The following is a 21874-nucleotide window of genomic DNA, read 5'->3' on the forward strand; positions in this document are numbered from 1 at the left end:
CAATAATAACTGGATAAAGCTTTGGGAGGTGATGGATATGTCTGTTGCCTTGATGGTGGTGATGGTTTCATGGGTGTATACTTATCCCTAAATTCATCAAGTTTTATATGTTAAATGTGTACAGCTTTTTACATGTCAATCATACTTCATTAAAGTGACTTAAAGAAAAACTTTTATGAAATCAGGTGAAAAATAGGTGAAAGAGTGGGTAGGACTTCTCAATCTATACTTTACATATAATTTTGATTTTAAAAATTAATTCAAAAATTAAATAAAATGTTATAAAGCAGTTCTAAATTATTCTAGAACTTTACCATTGGAAAAATTAATTTTACTGGTTTGATTTATTCTACCTGGCTCCTACTGTCCAAGCACTCTGACAGTATCTTATAATTACAATCGGTTACGGGTTCTGTGAGTGTGTTACTGTGTGCTCTCTTCAGTGATACAGAAAGATGTTGGTTTTGGCTTAAAAAAATAGGTATTTGTAATTTAAACATATTTGGCAAGTCATATTTGGCAAGCCAAAATGCTAATCATGATTGGCGGGATCATAGATATTTTTATCTATCTGCAATTTAAATTTTCTATAATAAATTGGTATTTAGTCATAAGAAAAAGTCACTTAAAAATTTGGGGTACTAAAAAAATTGGGGGGACTCCTGGCAGTACCCATTTGATGGTCATCATCTTCCCCGTAACGTGAATCTTAGAGTACCCTATCTGAATCATGGAATAGGAGTAATTATAATACAATCTGAGCTTTCAACATGCAAACATGCAGAGCTCAAAAGTCAATAATCCTGGAAAATTTCCCAAAACCACATTTACTACTACTTTTAGAAAGACTGCAGGTGACACACATATATTTAATACAACTTCCAAAGTAGAAACAGGAAAAAATGTTCCGTAATGCTATAATTGAGGATTAAACCTTTTTTAAGACCAAAAAGGAAACATCCCCTTTTTGTAGCTAAGAGAAGCAATCTGGCTCAGTACTGTATATATGATATGTTAATTCTGGAAAATTTCCATAGCATAACAATCTGTTAATATATTAATATAATATTAATGTATTTTTAACACATATTTTTAATTTCTGGAACTGAATTCTAAAAAACTTTTATCATGTGGCTCTTTTCCATGAGGAACACTAAGTAATTCATACAATGCGCAATCTCCTCACAAGTAGTTTCTCAGAAGATGCGGAGAGTGTTTTTACATGGTCGTTTCTCTCATTGGTCTTCAATATAAATCTCAGTGAAGACAATGAAGGGAAATCCAGCTCTGAGCCATGAGGACAGGCCAGGGCCTGGGGTGGGGACTGGAATGGCTGGGCAAGTGGGGGAAGAAGAGCTGAGGGGCTCTCTCGGACAAGGACAGGGGACAGGAAACGAATTGCTTTAGAGAAAGGAAGAAACCCATTCTATTTGTAGACTACACCTTACGCTAATAACCATAGTTGCTTCTGAGGAGGGTGCCAGGAAGACAGGATGCTTTGTTTTTTATCATGTACATCTATGACTTACAAAAAATAAAACTATAAAAGATAAACACACAACAAAAGTATAATTTTATATCCTGTGTGGAATGCCATGATCCAGGTTGTTGTCCCATTTATTTGATCACCCTTGTAGGAGACGGGTGTAGTTATTACTTTAAGGTGTAGTCTATGAATTGAATGGGCTCTTGCTTCGTTGTTAATTTTTTCTATTTTTAAAAAATGTATTGGGGTACAGACTGACAACCCTCAGAAGAGGGGGTGGTGGGGGGAGGGAAGAGATAAACCACAGAACTTATATGCATGTACGCATAACCGATGGACACAGACAACAAAGACGGGGATGGGGTGAGGGGGATGGGAGGAGGATATCAATGGGGGAAAAAAAAGGAGAAACATCTATAACAAAAATAAAATTAAAAAAAAAAAATGGCCCTGGCCAGTTTGGCTCAGTGGTTGGAGCATAGGCCTGCGGTCCGGAGAGACCCGGGTTCAGTTCTCGGTAGGAGAGCGTGCCTCAATTGCGGTTTGTCTCCGGCCCTGGATGGGTTGTGTGGGTGGCAGCCACTCGATGTGTCCCTTTCACGTCGATGTTTCTCTCTCTCTCCCCCTTCCTCTTTCTCCTTCTCACTCTATCTGAACAAAAATTGGAAAAATGTCTTCGGGTGAGGATAAAAAGAAAAATGTATTGGGGTGACAATGGTTAATACAATTATATATGTTTCAAGTATACAGTTCTGTAATACATCATCTGTATATATTTTTGTTTTAGAAGTTAAAAGGATACCCATAATAAACTCAGGGAGAGTTTTTCTCTTTCCTTGACTTATGACCCCAGCTCAGTGGCCTGGTCACTTAAGGTTTATTTTAAACAAACAGTGGTAATTACAACCAGAAAACTGATCATTGATCTAGATGTTGAAAACAGTGCTAGCACTTTTACTAAAATTCCTGGTGATTTAAATAGAGCAATGCCCCGACTTTTTGTGATAGTAGCTATCAAAAACCTATGGGAGGATGCTGTTTGAAAATCCTCAAAAATGAAAGCACTATAAAATGAATTAAATGCATAGCATATGATTTCTACATTTAATGCCTTTCTGGAAAATGCAGGTTTTAACAACCACCACCACTAGTCTGTTCTTCTGATCCATGTCTCACTTTCTTATCCTCCCACAACCAAGCACAAGGTAAAGCAGAGCTCACACTTAGTCACAGTTGTAAGGAAGTCTTCTAAGGCTTCATTTTCTCATCTTTAAAGAACACCCTCCTGGGGCTGTTGTGAGAATTTAATAAATGCATGTGGTTAAATACCCCAACCCAGTGCCTACCATGCAGTGGGCACTAGGTAAACACCGGCTCTTCAGGATCAGTGCTTCCGGGTCCGGACAGAACCACACTCTCTCTGATAAACATACGTATCTCACACTCTCCCCCACAGACACATATTCAGGGAGCTCCCCCTACTAAGCTCCTGTTAAAAAATCTATAGTAGATTACTTTCCACTAAACCATATCCTGGGAAAATCTTGATTGGATGTTAGTGTAAAAATTGAATTCCAAGGCCACACATCATTTTAGTTTGGGAAAGGGAGCTGGTTTCCTTCCTGCAGGACTGCCACAATCCTGTAATACGATCAGGTACATTTCAAGTCTCTGCAGTGCTTCCCACACTTCTCTGTGAGAGGAACACTTTTGGAGGGAGTATCAGATTGTCTCAGGAACACTCTTGGAAAACCGAGTTAGTGGTCCCCACACCTGGCTGTGCATGCCACCTGGGATAGGATCTGAGGGTCTGCTCTGGGTAATCCTAATGCATCCAGTCCGTAGACCAGCATTTGAAGGTCACTGCAAAATGCCAGTGTGCTTCCACTTGGCAGACCCTACACTGACTCTGCATGATCGAAATTGTAAATGACGAGTTAAGAATTAAGGAAACTATCTTGTGCTAGCCTATGAATTCATAACTTCGAGTAAAATATTCACTACAATCTCAAGGTACTTGTTGAAGGCAAGTGGCAATATTGAAGTCTACTTTGCTTTTAAATTTGAAGCTTATGAAGATGACAGATTATGTAAGTCTGATCAATATCACTCCACCTACTTCAAATAGACATGGTAAGTTTCAATGAAAGCCCGGGAGGTCAGAACTCTTCATAAAGGAGGAAATAATTCATCTCATCTGTTTTATAGCAACAGCTTGTTCCTCACCATTTCAATTATTATATGTAATAAATCATGAGAGAATAAGCAAAGCAAGTAGTTTAAGTGTTTATGCAAGTGTCTGCGGTTCTTTCAGGTATGAATAAAACTTTTATTTTTTTATTTTTTATTTTTTTTTATGTTAGGCTATTTGAATAAAACTTTTAAAGAAATGCCAAGATCTAAGCAACGTCATTGCTCTATTAAATTATTCTAATGCAATATATTATGCAGTTGTTTCATGAAGAAAATGCTTCCCTCTGGCTTTGCACAGAACACTTACTGACAGAAAAGCTTTCTGAGGCTTATCATTAAGCACCATGGAAACAGCACTATTTCAAAGGTACCCTGAGTCACTTTGATTTTGTTCTCTCCAGAGATAAATTTGGCTGATAGTCTCAGTGCTTCTGGAGAAGTGTTTCCCTCTCTGAGAGCCTCCCAAGGTGGTCCAGCAGACAGACCTCGGCATCAAGGTGCGGCCAGCACTCAAAGGATGCCGTCTGCATGAATAGATTTGATGGCCTTGTGTATGCGTGTGTGCACACGTGTGTGTGTGCGTGCACATACTCGTGGGCATGTACATTTGTTGGGATGCCAGAGGCGGTGAGAAGGAGAATCACGGCAGGGGCTGTGGCGTGGGGGGAAGAACAATGAGGAGGATACACAAAGTTGGTCAGGTGGGGAGGAAGGCAGCAGGTTCGCTTATTTGCAGGAGGTACAGGACACTGCCTCCTTATCAAAGCAGGGCTTGGTTACTGCTTTCACACAAGTAGAGGTAGAGACCATGTCTAAAAAACCCCTCAGGGACCAAACAGATTCAGAGCCTAGCCTAGAAGAGGTTCTAGACCGCCGGGGCCAGGACAGCTGGTTAGCACACTGGAGCAGCTACTAAGCTAATGTAGAGGCACGCGCACCCCGAGGAGGGTGTGGGGATATTCACAGAGCTTCAGCACGGTTTGATTGCCCAGGCTGAGCCATGAGAATCACCTGGCTCTGCCCCTTCATCGCTCACCAGGAACCTCAGCCTGGGCTGGAGATGCCAGCGAAAGGTGTGCGGGGCCGGACTCCTGCTCACCATATCCCCACCCTCAGGCTCCAACCTCAAGCAGCAGTTCACCTTGCTGCACTGCTACCTGCTCAGTAGGGTTTGCTAACAGTTCCTAATTTGGTTGAACTTGTGTGATCAGATGAATCAAGAACTATCTGCATAGGTATATAACACGTTTAATGTTAACATACGATATAAAAATTAACCTCACATTTAATGTTATACATATCCATTAACGTTCTGTTTAGCACCTAGGCATGGATGCCAAGCAGTTAGTGCACACAACTAACATTACATTACTTTGACACACCTAAAGCTTTGTTTAGACTTTATCTGGCCTCGGGTATTCCACCATATTTATAACCAGCACCAATGTTGACAGCACGCTGCAAAACCAAACACCAAGCAAACCACAGCTCTATTTCTGTCTGGCCTTTCGGACGGGCTGTGTGAGGCCTGCAGTATCCCTCAAGTGAGGGTTTGGGGCCACAAAAAATCACAACAGGTCTCCCCTTTCCTCTTTCCTTGACATATGGATATCCAGAAAATGACAGTGTGATGCAATAGGGAGTTATAAAGACCTGATTTCTTTGGCTGTGCTACTGATTGGTTTGGGAAAGTCACCAACTTTTATAAGCTCCGATTTCTATGAAACAAGGGAGTAGAAAAGAACTAGATTATCTTTAAGGGTTTTTTCCCAGGCTCTCATATTCTGTTATTTTATGACTTTCTGTAATTGGATAAAACTAATGCCGAAGGCATCCAGAGGAGAGAAGCAGCAGAGAAAGCAGAGAATATGGGTATCTTGGCGAGGGCTGTGTGCTGGGAGGGCCGCAGCCCACGCGCAACCCTGCCCGCTCGCAGGCTGCACATCCTTTGTCTCGGCACCTGGTGGAGCCAGCGCCTCGCCTGTGGCTGTGGACTGGCCCACGGAGTTTCAAGGGGTTGTAAAATCAACACAGTGCCCATAAATCAGCATTTAAAGAGGAAGAGTTGGGGGAGGAGGAGGGGGAGGAAAATAAGGGCCCAACCTAAAATATCAGCTCGCATCACACAGTGTGAGGATGTGATTTTGAAAAATAACTACTTGATAGTGAAGGAAACCTTCTGAGCCTGACAGCAGAGATTGTATTAAAATGTTATTGCTCAGACTCACATATATGGCCATATCTCCAAACAAATGAAAAGGAAAAAGTAAAGTTCAGATTTACCTGAAGGTGATGGATATTTTAAACAAACAGCTGTCCTCACCAAAGCTAAAAATCTAGTAATCAAGGCAAACAAAGTACTTTCTTTGACTTATATGTCAGTCAAAGGGGGGACCGCATTACACAACCACAGCTGTTTGGAGACCCGTTTACGGAGTACACTATCAGACCCGAGTGCTCCTGGAACGCTTGGCAACATGCAGTAGGACTCAATCTAGTTCTGAGTAGATATGTTTCATGATCTTTATATTTAGTTCTGTAGAAAAGAGATGTAGTGTAAGAGACTGGAGGGCAAAAATGAGTCTCATTCCATGGGAACCTCCAATTTGTGTTAAAACCACTATTTGTAGGTATTAAATTCTACATATTGAGTTGTTCTTTACAGAAATTTTGGTGCTTGGGATTTTCTCCATTCAATACCTATACAGACAAAGGTTCTTGAGAAAGATACCCACACACACAATTAATCTTGGTAGTAATTTTTCAAAATGACACCATTTAAAATGATCAATACCTTATCACCCTTAGTCTAGGTACTAATTTCCTAGTGACTCAGCTAATTGGGTTATCCAGGCAGTGTCAGCCTCAATCCCTCTGCCTCCCCAACCCTCCATCTCCCGACCTTCCTTCCTTCCTTCCTTCCTTCCTTCCTTCCTTCCTTCCTTCCTTCCTTCCTTCCTTCCTTCCTTCTCTCCCTCCCTCCTTCCTTCCTTCTCTCCCTCCCTCCCTCCCTCCCTTCCTCCTTCCTTCCTTATTTCCTTCTCTCCCTCCCTCCCTCCTTCCCTCCCTCCCTCCCTCCTTCCTTCCTTCCTTCCCTCCTTCCTTCCTTCCCTCCCTCCCTCCTTCCCTCTTTCTTTCCTTCTATGGAATACTGGCAGATAACCTGAGCTATGCACTAGAAACGAGAGGAGTATGTTTCTTTGTAAGATAGCACTTAATTATAACTTTGGAGTTATAATTGGGGTTAAACAACTGGGGTTAAAAAGAACCCCTGGAAATTCTCAGGTTAAAAAGCAACCATTTCTGAAAACAATCCCTGAAGGGTGTCTGATCATTGTATGGTCCTGCCACTAAGAAGCACCCCGGAAACTCCTCCATTCAGATGTTCAATCATTTTGCTGGTCCAGAAGGTTCTGGTAGTGATGGGGAAAATCATACCAAATGGCTTTCTCTGTCTTGAGACTTTCACAAGCAAAAGACTGGATTATGACTTGAATGACATTAGCTATAAGCCTGCAAATTGGAATTCTATTTTTAGTCCATCCAACCATCCATCCATCAATCAAACAAATATTTACTGAAAGTTTGTGTGCCAGATACTGTGGTTATACAATGAAAGATACGGTCTCCTATGGAGTTCACAGTTCCTGCATTTTCAAAATTGGGTTGTCACTTTGTCGCTCATTTATTAGAGATTGTAGAAGTGTTATGCTTTCTCCATTAATCAACATTTGTATGGCATAAGTAGAAAGCATACATTATGGGTAAAGCCTTAGCCCTCCAGATCCTGTAGGAAATTAACATACTTGATTTTCTCAGATGTTCCTTTAAATTGTAGATAATTTAAAACTTTTTTTTTTGTGTGTGGATAGCTTTTCCAATGTGTTACTTGGTTTTTTTTTTAATACAGAATATACTAATGATTCAGGGTTATTAATAATATCAATTATTATGTTATCCTGTAAGACCACGGCTGTGCTAGGCTCTGTAATTGTTATATCAATGCTGTATAATAGCCTTTGACCACTCTGATATTTTGGGTTCTTTTGCCTATTTTTATTGCAGTTTGTTTTCTTTCCTGTCAGATTTCACTTTATGCTGCTGGCATTAAACTACTTGCTCAAGGTCTTGATTCTTATTCGGTTCTCTGTAAATTGCTTGAGCTTCGAAACAACCTAACCAGGGGGTAAAGTGGCTTTTAGAGTGGATACAAAGGTGCTCTGTGGAAAGGGGGGAACTTTATCCTGTGATAGCTCTTTTAGTTGCTCAGAGGTTGGTTTTTATTTCCTTCTTGTTTCTTTGTAATGTCGTAAGTAGGTAACGTCTGCTTGGTAGCTGTGTTCTTGATCACTGAATTTATTCCTCTACAGTATGCAGCATTCTATATGGTTGAACTCATCCTCACCCAAAGATTTCCATCGACTTTTCAGACGGGGGGGGGGGGGGAGACAGAGACAGAGACATGGATGTGAGAGAGACACATTGATTGACTACCTCCTGCACAACCCCAACCAGGGCCAAGGATCTAACCACAACCAAGATACATGCCCTTGACTGGAATCGAACCCAAGAGTTTTTGGTCCTCAGGCTGACGCTCTAACCACTGAACCAAACCAGTTAAGGCATAACTTAACCTGTGTACAAGGGTTTCTTAGACTATACTTTGTAACTGGCAGGTAGCTTTCAGCTATTTAAAAACGAACCAAACACTGCTTGCCATAATGTTGTAGAGTGACATTGTGAAACCAGACAAGAGGCATGGCTGTGTTAAATATTTTGTTATAATTGATCAATTTTAAAATAAATATCCTTTCCCTTTACACATTGATTTACAGCTCACAGGAAGTGCATGTTATGATCTCTAGATTTCTATACTTCAGTACTTAGACAATTTGGTAAGAATAAGAGGAAAGTGAGACTTGTTAACTAAATCCCGGAGATCATACATCAGAAAAGTCAAGTAACGTGACTTACTGCTTACCAGTCCCGTCTTCTCAGACGTCCTGGGGGAGATGGAATAATGCTGAGCTGGGCTCAGATGACAGAATTTGGAATCGGTCAAAAATGGCTTTCCTGGGGTCTTATTAAATAGGCATGAAGAGGGACTATTTCTATGTCTGAAGATTTTCAACAGACCACATGGAGACTTAAAATTTGTGGTAAAAAAGACTGGGAACTTTTATTAAGTTCTCCAGAAAGTCAGATGGTTTATCTGCCTGGAGCTTACTGTTTACACAGTCTGACAAGGTTAACATGTCTATGTTAACTACACCGTCTATGGTCTCTTTAAGCTGATGCCATTTGATAACAACTAGATTAATCATCAGGAGCTGACAAGAGAGGCGTGGCCCCCACCCCTGATGAGACTGTTTAGAACGCAGGGTTCTTTTACAGCTAGCTCTTGCCTCCTCCTCATTCTTAGCAAAGGGCCACACTGAGGTCTGACTCTAGAACTGGTCTGGTCAATGTGGCAGCTACCCGCCATCTAAATTTATCAAATTAAGTAAAGTTAAAAATTCAGTTCTCAGTAGCATTCGTTACATTCTAAGTGTTCAGTAGCCACACACGTCCAGTGGCCACGGTACTGGACAGCACAGACCCAGGACATTCCCACCACTGCAGAGCCCTCTGCTGGGCAGCACTGGTCTGCAGCCCCGCCCAAGGCGGCTCTGCACCTGGGCCCGTGGCCTCCTCAGGGCTCCTGGGGCTGGCGGTTTTATCTCCAGCACGACTACTTAACTCAGCGAAAGCCTTGACTGGTCTGACTTCTGGACATCCTCAGAATTGTATCTTACAACATTGAACCTCTGCCTCTTTTCCCTTCTCTGGAGCAGGGTTCTGAGTGAGCTTTCGGACTTTATACCACCCTACTTCTTGTGTTTTGAGATTCCCTATTTGTATTTTGGCAACTGAGTTACTTCCATTAGCTCGTTATGTAACTAAATAACCAATGTTCTTGCTGACCCCTGGTTAACGATGGAACATGGGGTGCAGAGTGTTGTGGAAAAGATACTTAAATCCAGTTGGGAGCTGGACAAAATGAGTTGTGAGGTTTTAGGGCTCTAGGATGCCACTTATTTCAACAAAACTCAGAGGGTCAGTTGATGGTCTCTGCTCTAGGCTATGAGGTATTTTGATTATTTATGTATCTATTCGTCTATCTATCTTTACTATGTGTTGTTTTGGTTGAGATGATGCGGTAGTTGGGAGGAAATATTTAAGTTGAACGGAAGCGGTGGAATTTGAAACCTAAGGCTCACGAGGTAGAACAGTTAGCCTCATGTGAATTCTAGTGTCAGGACTGCCCACAGTTTTAATGAGGAAAAGCTACTTTTACTTCCTCAAAGCCTGGCTATGATTCTGATTAGGTACAAAGATGTTGCCAGTTAGGTCTCTAAGGAGAACACTGCTGAACACTTCTCTCCACCAGGAATTTTGTACAGCTGTGGAGAAATATGGTGAGTGAGAGAGAGGACTGACAGCAACGGACTTAGGAAATTTAACAGGTAACAGTTTACTAGGCGAGATTTTCCAAGCAGCTTTGATCCACGTGTTGGGAAGCCCTGCTGTTGGGCACATACGACCTTAAGTGTGCTCCGTGGAAACCCTCCACCAACCTACTTGTTATGAAAATCGTAGATCTCCTGGATGTTGCCGAAGATGATATGCTCTTTATTAAGGATCCCAGGGGGGATCTCCTCCACACCACTGGTCATTTCCCACAGGTAGGTCTGTAAGACAGCAACAGTTTCATCACCGGCAAGAAGAGCCACGTGAAACACAGATGAAACAAACAGGCCTTCACACTCGCAGAGTGAGACTCAGACCGGCAACGCAGGCAGCGGGTAAAAGTGAGATGGCAAACAGCAGGGTGGGAAGAAAGAAAACTGGATTTCCGTGATTCTCACCTGTGGCCAGGCAAACGCACCACGACCTTCAGCAACAGCACAAACTCCACACCAGTCTTATTTATTAAACATGTGCATGTGCGAGTATGTTGAGGGGAGGGTGCAGATTTTCACACTCAAGTTCACTGACTGTGTTATTTTGAACTCAAGGGTCTTATAAACTTTTCTTTGCTGGGTCTAGCTCAAGTCTGAGAAAAGTTTCTTTTCAAAAGCACTTTATCTCCATGCAATTACTATTGACCCCGGTAGAAAGATTTCCTCCAGCCGGCTTTTTACTCCTTAAGCTCTGGGAGAAGACAGAGCGCACTGAGCGCCTCTCCAGGACTTGGCACTGTCAAGGATGTCATTTTTCTCGTACAGCTATAAACTGGTGACTGCGGGACTTACCTCCAGGCACTCGTGTAAGTCCCGTACGTAAGCCTTCTCTGTCTGGAGCAGCTCAGCCATGATAAATCTAGGAGGGAACATGCGGCGTTTAGTTGGTCAGAGATAGAACACCTCCTTTCCTTCAGACCTCACTTCCCCAGCCCAGCATGCATGACATTACTGAGTCTCCTATTTCTCTACTTCACCTAAACACGTCTCTCCCTCTCTTCGGAGCTCCTTGCCTCTGAGTACCACCCGAGTCCCTTGCACTGATCATTTGCTCTGTACCCTTTGGCACCTTTGTGCTCAGCTAGTTCCACATTCTCCCTCCCCTCTCCACCCCGGTTCTTCCATTCAGAGATTCTGCGCTGATATGCACGACTGCTCGATGGCATGTGTGTCTGCATGTGAGCACAAGCATGCAGTGCCCTTCATATCCGTTCTCACCGACTAGACAGCTCTGACCTCAGCTTCTACATTTCTCTTACAGAACGATGATTTATGCTTAGTAGAGTTGTTGGCTTACACCAAACGATTCACAGTACCATAAGTTAAACCAGATTTAAAAGCTAAAAATAAACCAATGCAAAGACACCACCACCGAGACTGGGGGTTGGCCAACTTTTATCTGTAAAGAGTCAGGTATATTTGTGTGTCATTCATTCTCTGTTACAACCACTCAACTTTGCTGTTGTAATGTGAAAGGAGCTACAGGCAATGTGTAAAATAATAATAATAATAATAAGAAGAATAAGAATAATAAGAAGAAGTATGGCTGTGTCCTGATAAAACTTTATGGACACAAAAGAATTTCATTTAATTTTCACATCATTAATATTCTTCTTTTCATATTTTTCAATCATTTAAGCATATTAAAAAAATCTGTAGCTTACAGACTATATAAAACAGGTGGTCATTAGCCAATGTCACGCAATAAGTCTAACTTTTAAGAAAGCAGTGGAGAGTCACTTTTGGCCTGCAGGCCACAGTGTGCTGACTGCTGCCCTGGATTACCCTGTGCCCTCCAACACTGTTTGTAATGGGCTCGCTTCCACCCAGACGGATGTGCATGATGCACGGTGTGATCACAAGTAGACAATGTTAAGTGACCACTCTTCAGTCTCCCATCAAGAGAAGCTGGGCTGTTGGCCAGTTTAGCTCAGTGGTTAGAGCATCGGCCTGCGGTCCAGAGAGACCCGGGTTCAGTTCCCGCTAGGGGCATGTACCTCGGTTGCAGTTTGTCCCCGGCCCCAGTAGGGGTTGTGCAGGAGGCAGCCACTCGATGTGTTCCTTTTATGTCAATGTTTCTCTCTCTCTCTCTCTTCCTCTCTCTCCCTCCCACTCTATCTGAACAAAAAGTGGAAAAATGTCCTCGGGTGAGGATAAAAAAATAAAAAAGAGAGAAGCTGTGCTGCACACCTGCAGGGAGAGGGCTCCCTTCCTCCTGGAAAGCACGTATTTACGTCTATTTTAGATTTACCATGTTGGTTTTTCATGGTAGTTTTGGGAATGACTGCCCCCCAAGTATCCCCTGTTGGAAATTTCACAAGAAATAGGAAAACAAACAGCATCTTTTCCTGGACCTTCACTGTGGCGGGATTTTCCTTAAAGCGGTACTCTGCAGCGGTGGCCTTTCTATTAAATTAGAGTACTGATTTAAAACAGTCCCCTTTGCAGGAATTAATTAGCCACTTTCCCAGCCTCACTCCATTGGTGAAGTGGAAAGGGCATGAGCTTTGAAGCCAGGCACACAGGAGCTGAATGATGACTGTCGTTTACTAGCGGGAGCACGTGCTTCTCCGCGCCTCGGACCCCCGCTTACAACGCAGCGGACCACACAGGATCGCCGCAGGGGGCAGACAAGACCGTAAGCCAAGTTTCTAGTACACTGTAGGTGCTCAGTAAACAGGGAGAGAAGGGTCAGAAGGAACAGAATCTGACACGCTTGGGAAAGTTGTCCTCGATTTTACTGCACTGGGTTTCTGGCCTTCTACCTTCTTCCTTTTTCTTCACCTGCTTCCCACAGTTTTGTGTCTTTGTATAATTTAGCGCCACTACCCTCGACCCCATTTTGTTTTATTTCCAATGCTTCCTGTACATCCTCTGGCTATTCAGTGCCCCAGCGAGAGCCCAGCAGCAAGAGCTGGCCAAGTGTGGTCTCATTCCCCTCCCTGCGTGGGCTGAATCGTGTCCCCCCAAATTTCATATGTTGAAGTCCCCACTCTCAGTAACGCAGAATGTGACCTTATTTAGAGATAGTCATTGCAGATGTAATTAGTTAAGATGATGTTAAATTGGAGTAGGGTGGGCCCCTATTCCAAAATGACTGGTGTCCTTAGAAAAGAGGGAAATCTGGACATGCAAATATTCAGGGGGAACACCATGAAAATATGAAGACGGACATCTACAAGGCAAGGCGAAATGCCTGGGACAGAGCCTTCCCTCTTAGCCCGGAGAAGGAACCGACCCTGTCAACACCTTGATTTCAGACTCTTAGCCTCCAGAACTTTGAGACAATAGGTATGTGCTGAAGCCACCTGATCTGTCACACTCACAGCAGCCTAGACAAACCGATACACTCCCCGGTAAAACACAAGCTCTGACCTAGCAGGACCAGCTTTAGTTTCTTCAGCTCCAAGGGACCTGCGGTCCTGCTTCATTTTCTATAAAATTGACTACCTAGGGCTACTTAATAGGGCTTCTTAGGAAACACTATTTTTTCCCAGCACTACCCAAAAGGAATCTGTCAAAATAGTCTTCATAAAGCCCTTGAAAGATCTCTGGATATATGTAACTGTGCAGGGCCGAAACAGAGAGCACCGTATACAAGCAATGCTTTGTGAGGAGGACGTGATTCATTGTTGCCACTACGCAATGCCCTAAAGTTCTTGGTTAGCGCGACACGTGGGTGGAAGCATCATGCATGCCCATTCCCACCTCTGTAGGTGGTCTTGAGGACACATCACGCTGTCAAATGGGACAGGTGACTGAAAACCAAGCATGTTCAGAAGGAGCCTGCTAGATGGACAGAAGCCACCCCCCCCCCCCAAAATCATACTCTTTCTTCCGGGCAGATTTCCGCTTCTCTTCATTGACTTCGTGGTTGGCGTCCCGCAGCTTGACCTCACGATCTGAAAGGCTTGCTGGGATGATGTCCAGTTCCAGGTCCTTGTTATCCTACACAGAGAGATCAGAGGTCACCTCGGAGATGCTTTAGGAAAGCAACTAAGCAGAGTTGGGGAGCGTGGTGGAGGCGAACAATAAAGAAAGATACAATGGAGAAGGGTGAGAATATAGGGAGTCTCCCAAACTGCCCCCCACAAGCATTCTCCTTCATGTGATCATTTTCTTTCAAGTGAGAAAGATATAAAAGGTTCAGGTCAAATGTTTCAGGGCTAACATCTGTAGCAAGAAGAAACAATGAATACATTTGATAATTAGTGCCATATTTCTCCAAGGACTTTGGCCCTGAATAAATCTAAACACACACACACACACACACACAATTAGTCCAAGATTAGTTATTACATATTAAAATATATGTGAAACAGAAACACATAAAGACACAAGAAAACTTTCATTTGTTAAGGGAAAATAATAAAAGCAATGATTTTTATATAAATAGGAAACTTCCCTTGGAAATAGAAAACAATTACTGAATTGTCCCTGCTCATTTCAACACTGTTTAGTATTGATACAGGAAGAAAACATCTGGGGAAAAAAGTCTCGCAGGTTAGACCTCAGTTCTCCCAATTTTAGTGGTCTGACCACTTTCCTGCCCGGTCTGCTCTGCCTCAGGGCAGGTACCTACTTAAAGATTTAAGAATTAGAAACCCTAGGGCTGAATTGCCAGCCCGTGTTTAGCTCTTAATTCATAGGTACTGACCCCTATTATAAAGAAGAAATTAAGTCGGTCTTCACGGCAAATAGTACCTCTTTTCAGTTGAAATGTCAAATAGCCTTTGCACAAATTACATCCCTTATTCTTGAAAGAGCACTATTATACATACTGGGGACTCTAGTCATTTGCTGATTAACATAATTGAGAAGATGGTACTGATGAAGCCAAGATAAAGGGTTTAGTCTTCAAAGTCAGCAGTTAAGTCTATACACAGAAAAACTCTGTTCTGTAGCCAAAGGCCCAACCCTAGCCAGACAATTTTGCAATATATATATACACATATGTATATAATTCCATATTTATATAGTTTCATATGTATATAGTTCCATGTATATATCCATTATATATAGTTCCGTGTATATATATGTGTGAGTGTATGCACACACACATATACACATATATACATGTACACATATATACATGTACATATATATACATATACACACATATATGTAGTTCCATAATCGTGCGAGGCCTGCGGCCAGTGGCTGGCTGGCTCAGTGAGACGCATCTCCACTGGACACCGCGCGAGGCCGGTGCTGCGGGGTCCGTGCTCAGAAAGAATGCTCTGGAGCCGCCTCCTCCCACAAGAAGGCCGGCCGCTGCACGGAGGGAGAGGAGAAACGCGGTGGCCCAGCCGGGCAGCCCCACACCTACCTCTGCGTTCACTCCCAGGGCTTTCTCCAGGGAGTACTGGTACTTCCCCATCCTCAAGGAGAAGTCTCTGTAATGCTTGTCCACTGTGGTCACCCATTTCCTGATCTCCGTGGCATGGATGTGCCCCTTTTCCACAAAGCTGTCGGCCAGCTGTATCAGAAGCTTCACCTTCTCCTTGGTTTGCTGCCCGAAAAGATGGTTTCGGTTACCAGGTGACATTACTCTCATGGCCCTCACCACCCCCCTTGGTCGTCCTCACAGCAGCACAGACAGACTGCCTGGGTGTCTGTCCCAGTGCTGTCACTGACCAGCTGGGGGGTCTTGAACACATTACTTAAACCCTCTGTGCCTCAGTTCCTTCATCTGCAAACAGGGATGACAGTACCCACGTCGTACGGCTGCTGTGAGCATGGTAGGCGCTGGCAACCGGAACGCTTGGGGTGGTGCCTGAAACCGTGCTCACAGGGAGAACTCCATGGGCAACACATGGCAGTCATTGTAATTACTGGAGTAGGAGTCTCTTACATGAATACAGTGCTGTACTAGCTTACAGAGAATGCTAATGTCACCGCTGAGACTCAGCTGAGTCTTACAGCATCCCTAGGAGGTAGGTGGAAAGAGGTGGGGTGGGTCCCTTTGAACCACAGACCAAAAAAACAAAAACTGAGCTGATAGGCGTAGGGCCCGTCCAAGCTCATACCACCTGTGAGTGACAGGGCGGGGTGCCTCTGTTCCATAGTCGCGTCAGGGGGCACACACCAGACGGAAAGAAATCCAAGCAGCAGATTTAAGAGTAAACTCTGTCCCTCCCACCACCTGGATCTGTCTTTTGTTTCCCCAGAGAAAGAGAGAAAAGAATGAATGAAGCGGGTCTCCATCCCAGGGCTAAGGACAGTGGAAGTCTGACGTGTCTTGGGTTAATTTCATTTCTAGCAAGAGTTTGCTCCACACCTACCCTGTTCGCACTACTGTCAGAGGTCTGTGTGGACAGGTTAGGGGGGTAAACAAAAGAAGAAAAAAGATATTCATTTTCCCCAAACAGTCTATATCCCCAGAGGGGACAAGATTTTCACCAAGAGCAGTTAAGTGACTCGGGGCATTATGTAATAGAATGTTAAAATGAGCAGTATCTCTAGCTACACGGCAGACATTTCACTCCAGGAGAAAAGCAGAGGGGTACTGGCATGCGCAGAAAGGGTCTCACAGGGGGCTGCACGTCGGGCAAGACGGAAGTGAAGGGTGTTCAATCAGGTCAATACTTGCTCACCTTTTACCTTAAGTTTGGGTTTTGAAACTGAAATCGACCAGGGAAGCCTAACAGATTTTAAGGGAGAGGAAAGAAGAACACTCTGGGAAGTAAAATTATCTTTTGGACTGGAAGACAGCAGGTCCAAGGTTTGCATCCCGTTCCAGTCTCGATAACTGAGGGAAGTAGGAAGGTAATCGCGGGAGGGGGAGTAGAAAGGACAGAGGGGCCTTTCCAGGCTCACTGCAGCCCCTTCCACGTCACTGCCCTCCCAAGAAAGGCAGAGAGGCAAGCTGAGAGGACTCGGGCCTGCCACAGGGAGACTCGGGCCTGCCACAGGGCCAGGGAGACTCGGGCTTCAGCTCTCCAGCAACTCGACGCGCCCGTCTCTCCTGTCTCAGGACTGGGCTGGCGCCCAGGGTGGGGACGGAGCCAGAAGAGCTTCGGTGTGAAGAAAAGAGTGGGTATGAGGACAGGAGAGACATCTTGGCCATGGAAAGGCTAAGAGTAGTAGCATTCGGAATTGGTGAAGAAAAGATACCCGGTATCCTAAGGACTTCTATCTTACTGCATTTAGGGGTATTTTTTCCTGAAAAGAAAAAATTTTTTTTAGGTTTGCTATTTACTTAAGACAGAGATTCATTTTTATAGCTATAGTCAAGAAATCCACCTTTGCGTAAAGCCCTGGAAACACCCACTTATTCTCTGCTCTTGGTCAGGAGACTTCAGCATGGGATGGGGTTTGGAGAAACCTGGTGGCAGTAGCCCTACGAGAGGAAATTTTATCCCGAAACATCAAAACTGTGAGTCAGAGTCAACAAAAAGAAAGGCGTGTGACCAGGTACGTGTGAAATCTGGGAGAGCCAACAGACAATAACATGAGCAGTATCCACAAGACCTTCCTCCACGTGACCTCACCTGCGTCGGTGACTGTCTCCGCCTTCTCCGTGGCCCCTAAACTGCAGCAAATTGAACCTCTCACGCCCCTCCTGCTGTGATGAGTGGCTCCTACTACTCCCTGCTTTTAATCCAGTGGCCCTTTTCCCCTCCTCCCCTGCCACAGTCGGAGCGGGGTCCCCCCTCCCGGTGTGCCCCAGCAGCACATATGCCTCCACGTCAGCATGTATCACGTTGAATCATGCATGTGCCTCCTTCATTAGACCATGAACTCCTGAACGATAGCAGTTATGTTTTATTCATATCTGCATTGTCTAGAAATAGGAGGCGTATCGCACATGTTGAATACATGAATGAGCAAGTGACTAAGTCTTGTGTTTGGAGGTGTGTCTAGACCAGTCAGAGCTGAGGGTTTATACTGAGAAGAATGACATGATAAATTTGGCCCATGAACTGCACACCAGCCATGCCCACAGCCCCTGCTGAGAGCAGTCTGAAATGATTTCTTATACATGGGTGACTCTGGTGGCACCATGTCACCTGCCACATGCCTGGCCACAGCTGACGAGGTCAGAGGTAAAAACTTGTCCCGCAAGGGCAGCCCATCAACATGCAGCTAGTTACTTGTGAGTTATCCTGTCCCCAAACCTCTGCCTAAACAGGGACAGTGGCAATAAGCTGGGTCAGCTGAGGTGGTCTCTCTGGGAATATGAAATGCAGAGACAAGGGACTGGGTAGTTGGCTGCGGAGTAGAAGTGAAGACACAGACAGCAGAGAGGAGCCATGAAGGGAGCCGAGTGGTAGCAAGAGACCCTGCTGCCCTGGATGAGATGACCCAATAAAGTGGCTGCTGGAACTGCCCCGCGTCTTGGTGACATTCCAGTTCTCACCTCCAGAGGAGAGACTAAGCCACATTTCCTGTCTTTCCACAAAGCTGCGTCCTTCAGCATGTCCTGGGCTCCTGGAGCCCAGCAACATAGCTTCCAGCTTCCTTACGTCCACACACAGCAATACAATATCTCCCCCTTCATACCCGAGCCTGAAACTCAGACCTTGCTACGGAGAGTAACTTACATGGACTGATGAAGTGAGGGTCAGGTGGCAGCGGTTCTTGAATGCTAGGTTCAGAGGATGTACATGATTCTGTGGACAAAAGGCAACCTTTGGGGGAATACAATTCATCTGGGCCCAGAAATCTGGAACTGGCATCTCACTTATATTGGGCTTTGTATGTCCCTTAAAGTATATTCTAACATTTTCATTTTGAATTCTATGTTATCTACTGGGGGAAAAAAACGTAAAAAAAAAAAAAGGATTCAGCAGTTATTTTTTCTTCTTCTTCTTTCTTTTCCTTCCTTTGACCAGTTAATATATCATCTCCCCCTAATCAGTGAGCCTTACACTGAATATAGTTTTTCAAAAGCCCTTTTGGTGTCTTTAGTACAGTTAATAAGTCTTTAAGATTTAGCCTTTTCTGTATTCTTATACTTTCAGTATCACCTTCTAATTTGCCTTTCATTGCTGATATTCTTTTTATGTACTGATTGATACATTCTTTGTAGATATGAAACTATTGAGCTCCCTTTGTGGGAAAACAGTTATCTTGAGATATACCTTCATATTCAGTCCGTAGAGGAGAGTGTGTGGTTATATATAAACTAAACTTCCAAAAATATCCACCTGCGTGAGCCATATTTCTCTTGAGAGTCTCAGGAACAGAATTATGCCCAGCTTTTATCGGAACTGTTTCGATTCCACTTTTCTCATTCTAATGTGCCTGACACACCGAGAGGTCCCTTTCCTCGCTGTCTGAATTCCAAGACACAATTTAGTTCAGGTAAGGCTCCAGCGACTTCCATTACCCCTTAATTCTCTTTCATTAGTAAGAATTAAGTCCAGTTTATCTCCTAGCTTCTTTCACTTTCAGAGATAAGACTGCCAGTTTAAAAGAGCATCTTCTCGACATCCCTGCTCCCTGGGACATGTAACTCCAAACCACGGCGAGACACCACTCACACCCTCCACGGTGCCGGTATAAGGAAGATGGACGGTAACAAGTGTCGGGGAGGATGTGGACAGGTCTGAACTCTTGTACGTTGCTGGTGAGGATGTGACATCATGCAGCCACTTTGGGAAACAGTCGGGCAGTTCTTCAGAAAGTTAGACAGAGTCACCACGTGACTGGGTCACCCCACTCCCAGGTATACACCGAAGGGAACCGAAAACCTATGTTCACACCAAAACCTGTACACAGATGTTCACAGCAGCATTATTCACAGGGGCCCCAAAGTGGAAACAACCCAAATGCCCATCAACTGATGACTGGCTAAACAAAATGTGGTATTTCCACATAATGGAATATTATTCAGTCATAAAAAAGAATAAGTACTGATACGTGCCACAACACGGATGAATCTTGAAAACACTGTGCTAAGTGAAAAAGCCAAACACAAAAGTCTACATATTATACGATCCCACTATTTTATTTATATGAAATGTTCGGAACCGGCACATCCACAGAGACAGATGAGAGGTTGCCAGGGCTGCGGGGAGGGGAAAATGGGGAGTGACTGTTAACGGCTCTGGGGTTTGTTTTTGGGTTTTGAAAACACTCTGGAAGTAGACAGTGGTGACAACTGCACAACTTTGTGAATATACTAAAAAGCAATATATTGTAAAAAACGTAGAAACAGAAGAGTTTAAAAAGCTTTGCTTTTAGAAGAAATGGAGTTCTTCTAGATGTCAATTCAGCTTCCCTATCAGTCAATGTGCCTTGACCCCTTCTCAATGTAAAACCCCCGACAGGAAAACGACACTTGTATCCTTCTAACTGGACTGTCTACAGCATACCACAGCCAGAACATTTTGTATTCCGCTTATCCTCACCCATGTTTTCTCTATCTTATTTTTATTTATTTATTTATTTTATCCTCACCTGAGGATATTTTTCCATTTTTTGTACAGATAGAGTGGGAGGGAGAGAGAGAGAGAAACATCGACGTGAAGGGACACATCGAGTGGCTGTCACCCGCACGATCAACCAGGGCCGGGGACAAACTGCAACCGAAGTACGTGCCCTTAGCGGGAACCGAACCCGGGTCTCTCAGGACCGCAGGCCGACGCTCTAATCACTGAGCCAAACTGGCCAGGGCTCTCTATCTTATTTTTAGTCCTACTTTGGTGGACTGCTATTAGAAACTATCTTTTTATATTCAGTGTTTCTTGCACTTGCCTGTTTCTTTAGAGCTGAGTCTAATCATTCGGTATGCTCTACGGCCCATTGAGCCACGAGGTCCACCACACTCACTCTCTTGTGGTTGAACGTTTCTTTGGTTTCCATTTCAAATCCATTTCATTGGTTACAAAGATTAAAGTCAATGATGCCTAGTTAAAAGGGGGTTTCCTCTGGAAAACGGGACCCGGCCAGACGCTGCTGCCTTTCCCAGACGCCCTCCACCGGACCTGTCGTCCGGGAGCTACTGCCACCGAGCAGCCCGAGACTGGGGACACGATGGTGGGAGAAGAAACCCCATGAACAGAAACAGTTAAGAGGTGAATCAACAGAGTCAACAGAAAGGAATCACATTAAATACAGATTTTGAGGATGGGGTTGTTCAAATCTACCCAAACTTCTTTTTTCCCTTATGCCCACAAATGTTCGTGTCCTTCCTTCAATGCAAAAGGTACGGTCAGGCGAGTGAGAGAGTGTTTCTTGTCCTCTGGATCTCGCGGGCTCACAGAGGGATAACAGTGCACACGGATCACTGTTTAGGGCAGTCTACACCAGGGGTCTTAGGGGTTCTCTAGGCAAGGGCTGTAGTGCAGGGTGGGCCAGACCATATCCTAGTATGCAGGCAGGATTGCAGAGGAGGAGGCACTGAAGTAGAAAGGTGGGTTCTTTTAAAAAGGACAAACTAGCCCTGGCTGGTTTGGCTCAGCAGTTAGAGCATCAGCCTGTGGACCAGAGAGTCCTGGGTTCGGTTCCTGCTAAGGGCATATACCTCAGTTGCAGTTTGCCCCCAGCCATGGTTGGGGTCGTGTGGGTGGCGACCAGTCGATGTGTCTCTCTCACATTGATGTTTCCCTCTCTCTCTTCCTCCCTCTCTCCCTCCTGCTCTATCTGAAGATAAATGCAAAAATGTCCTCGGGTGAGAATAAAAAAGAAAAAAGGACAAACTAGAGGGAAGGAAGTATATTCTATAGAGAAATGGTATAGAAAA

The 21874-nt window shown here is 44.2% G+C and overlaps 1 protein-coding gene across 3 annotated transcripts in view; it reads right to left on the minus strand.

Moving 5' to 3' along the window:
* KALRN (kalirin RhoGEF kinase) overlaps nt 1-21874 on the minus strand; it is a 593373-nt gene that overhangs the window by 232620 nt on the left and 338879 nt on the right. For all 3 annotated transcript variants that reach the window (XM_036242841.1, XM_036242843.1, XM_036242842.1), the window contains exons 22-25: nt 15512-15694; nt 14012-14130; nt 10975-11041; nt 10301-10410 (exon numbers count right to left, since the gene is read on the minus strand). In XM_036242841.1, the coding sequence (XP_036098734.1) occupies nt 10301-10410; nt 10975-11041; nt 14012-14130; nt 15512-15694 (479 nt within the window). The remainder of the gene's footprint in view (nt 1-10300; nt 10411-10974; nt 11042-14011; nt 14131-15511; nt 15695-21874) is intronic.

Source organism: Molossus molossus, unplaced genomic scaffold, assembly GCF_014108415.1.
Source record: "Molossus molossus isolate mMolMol1 unplaced genomic scaffold, mMolMol1.p scaffold_m16_p_5, whole genome shotgun sequence".
In the NCBI taxonomy this organism is placed as follows: domain Eukaryota; kingdom Metazoa; phylum Chordata; class Mammalia; order Chiroptera; family Molossidae; genus Molossus; species Molossus molossus.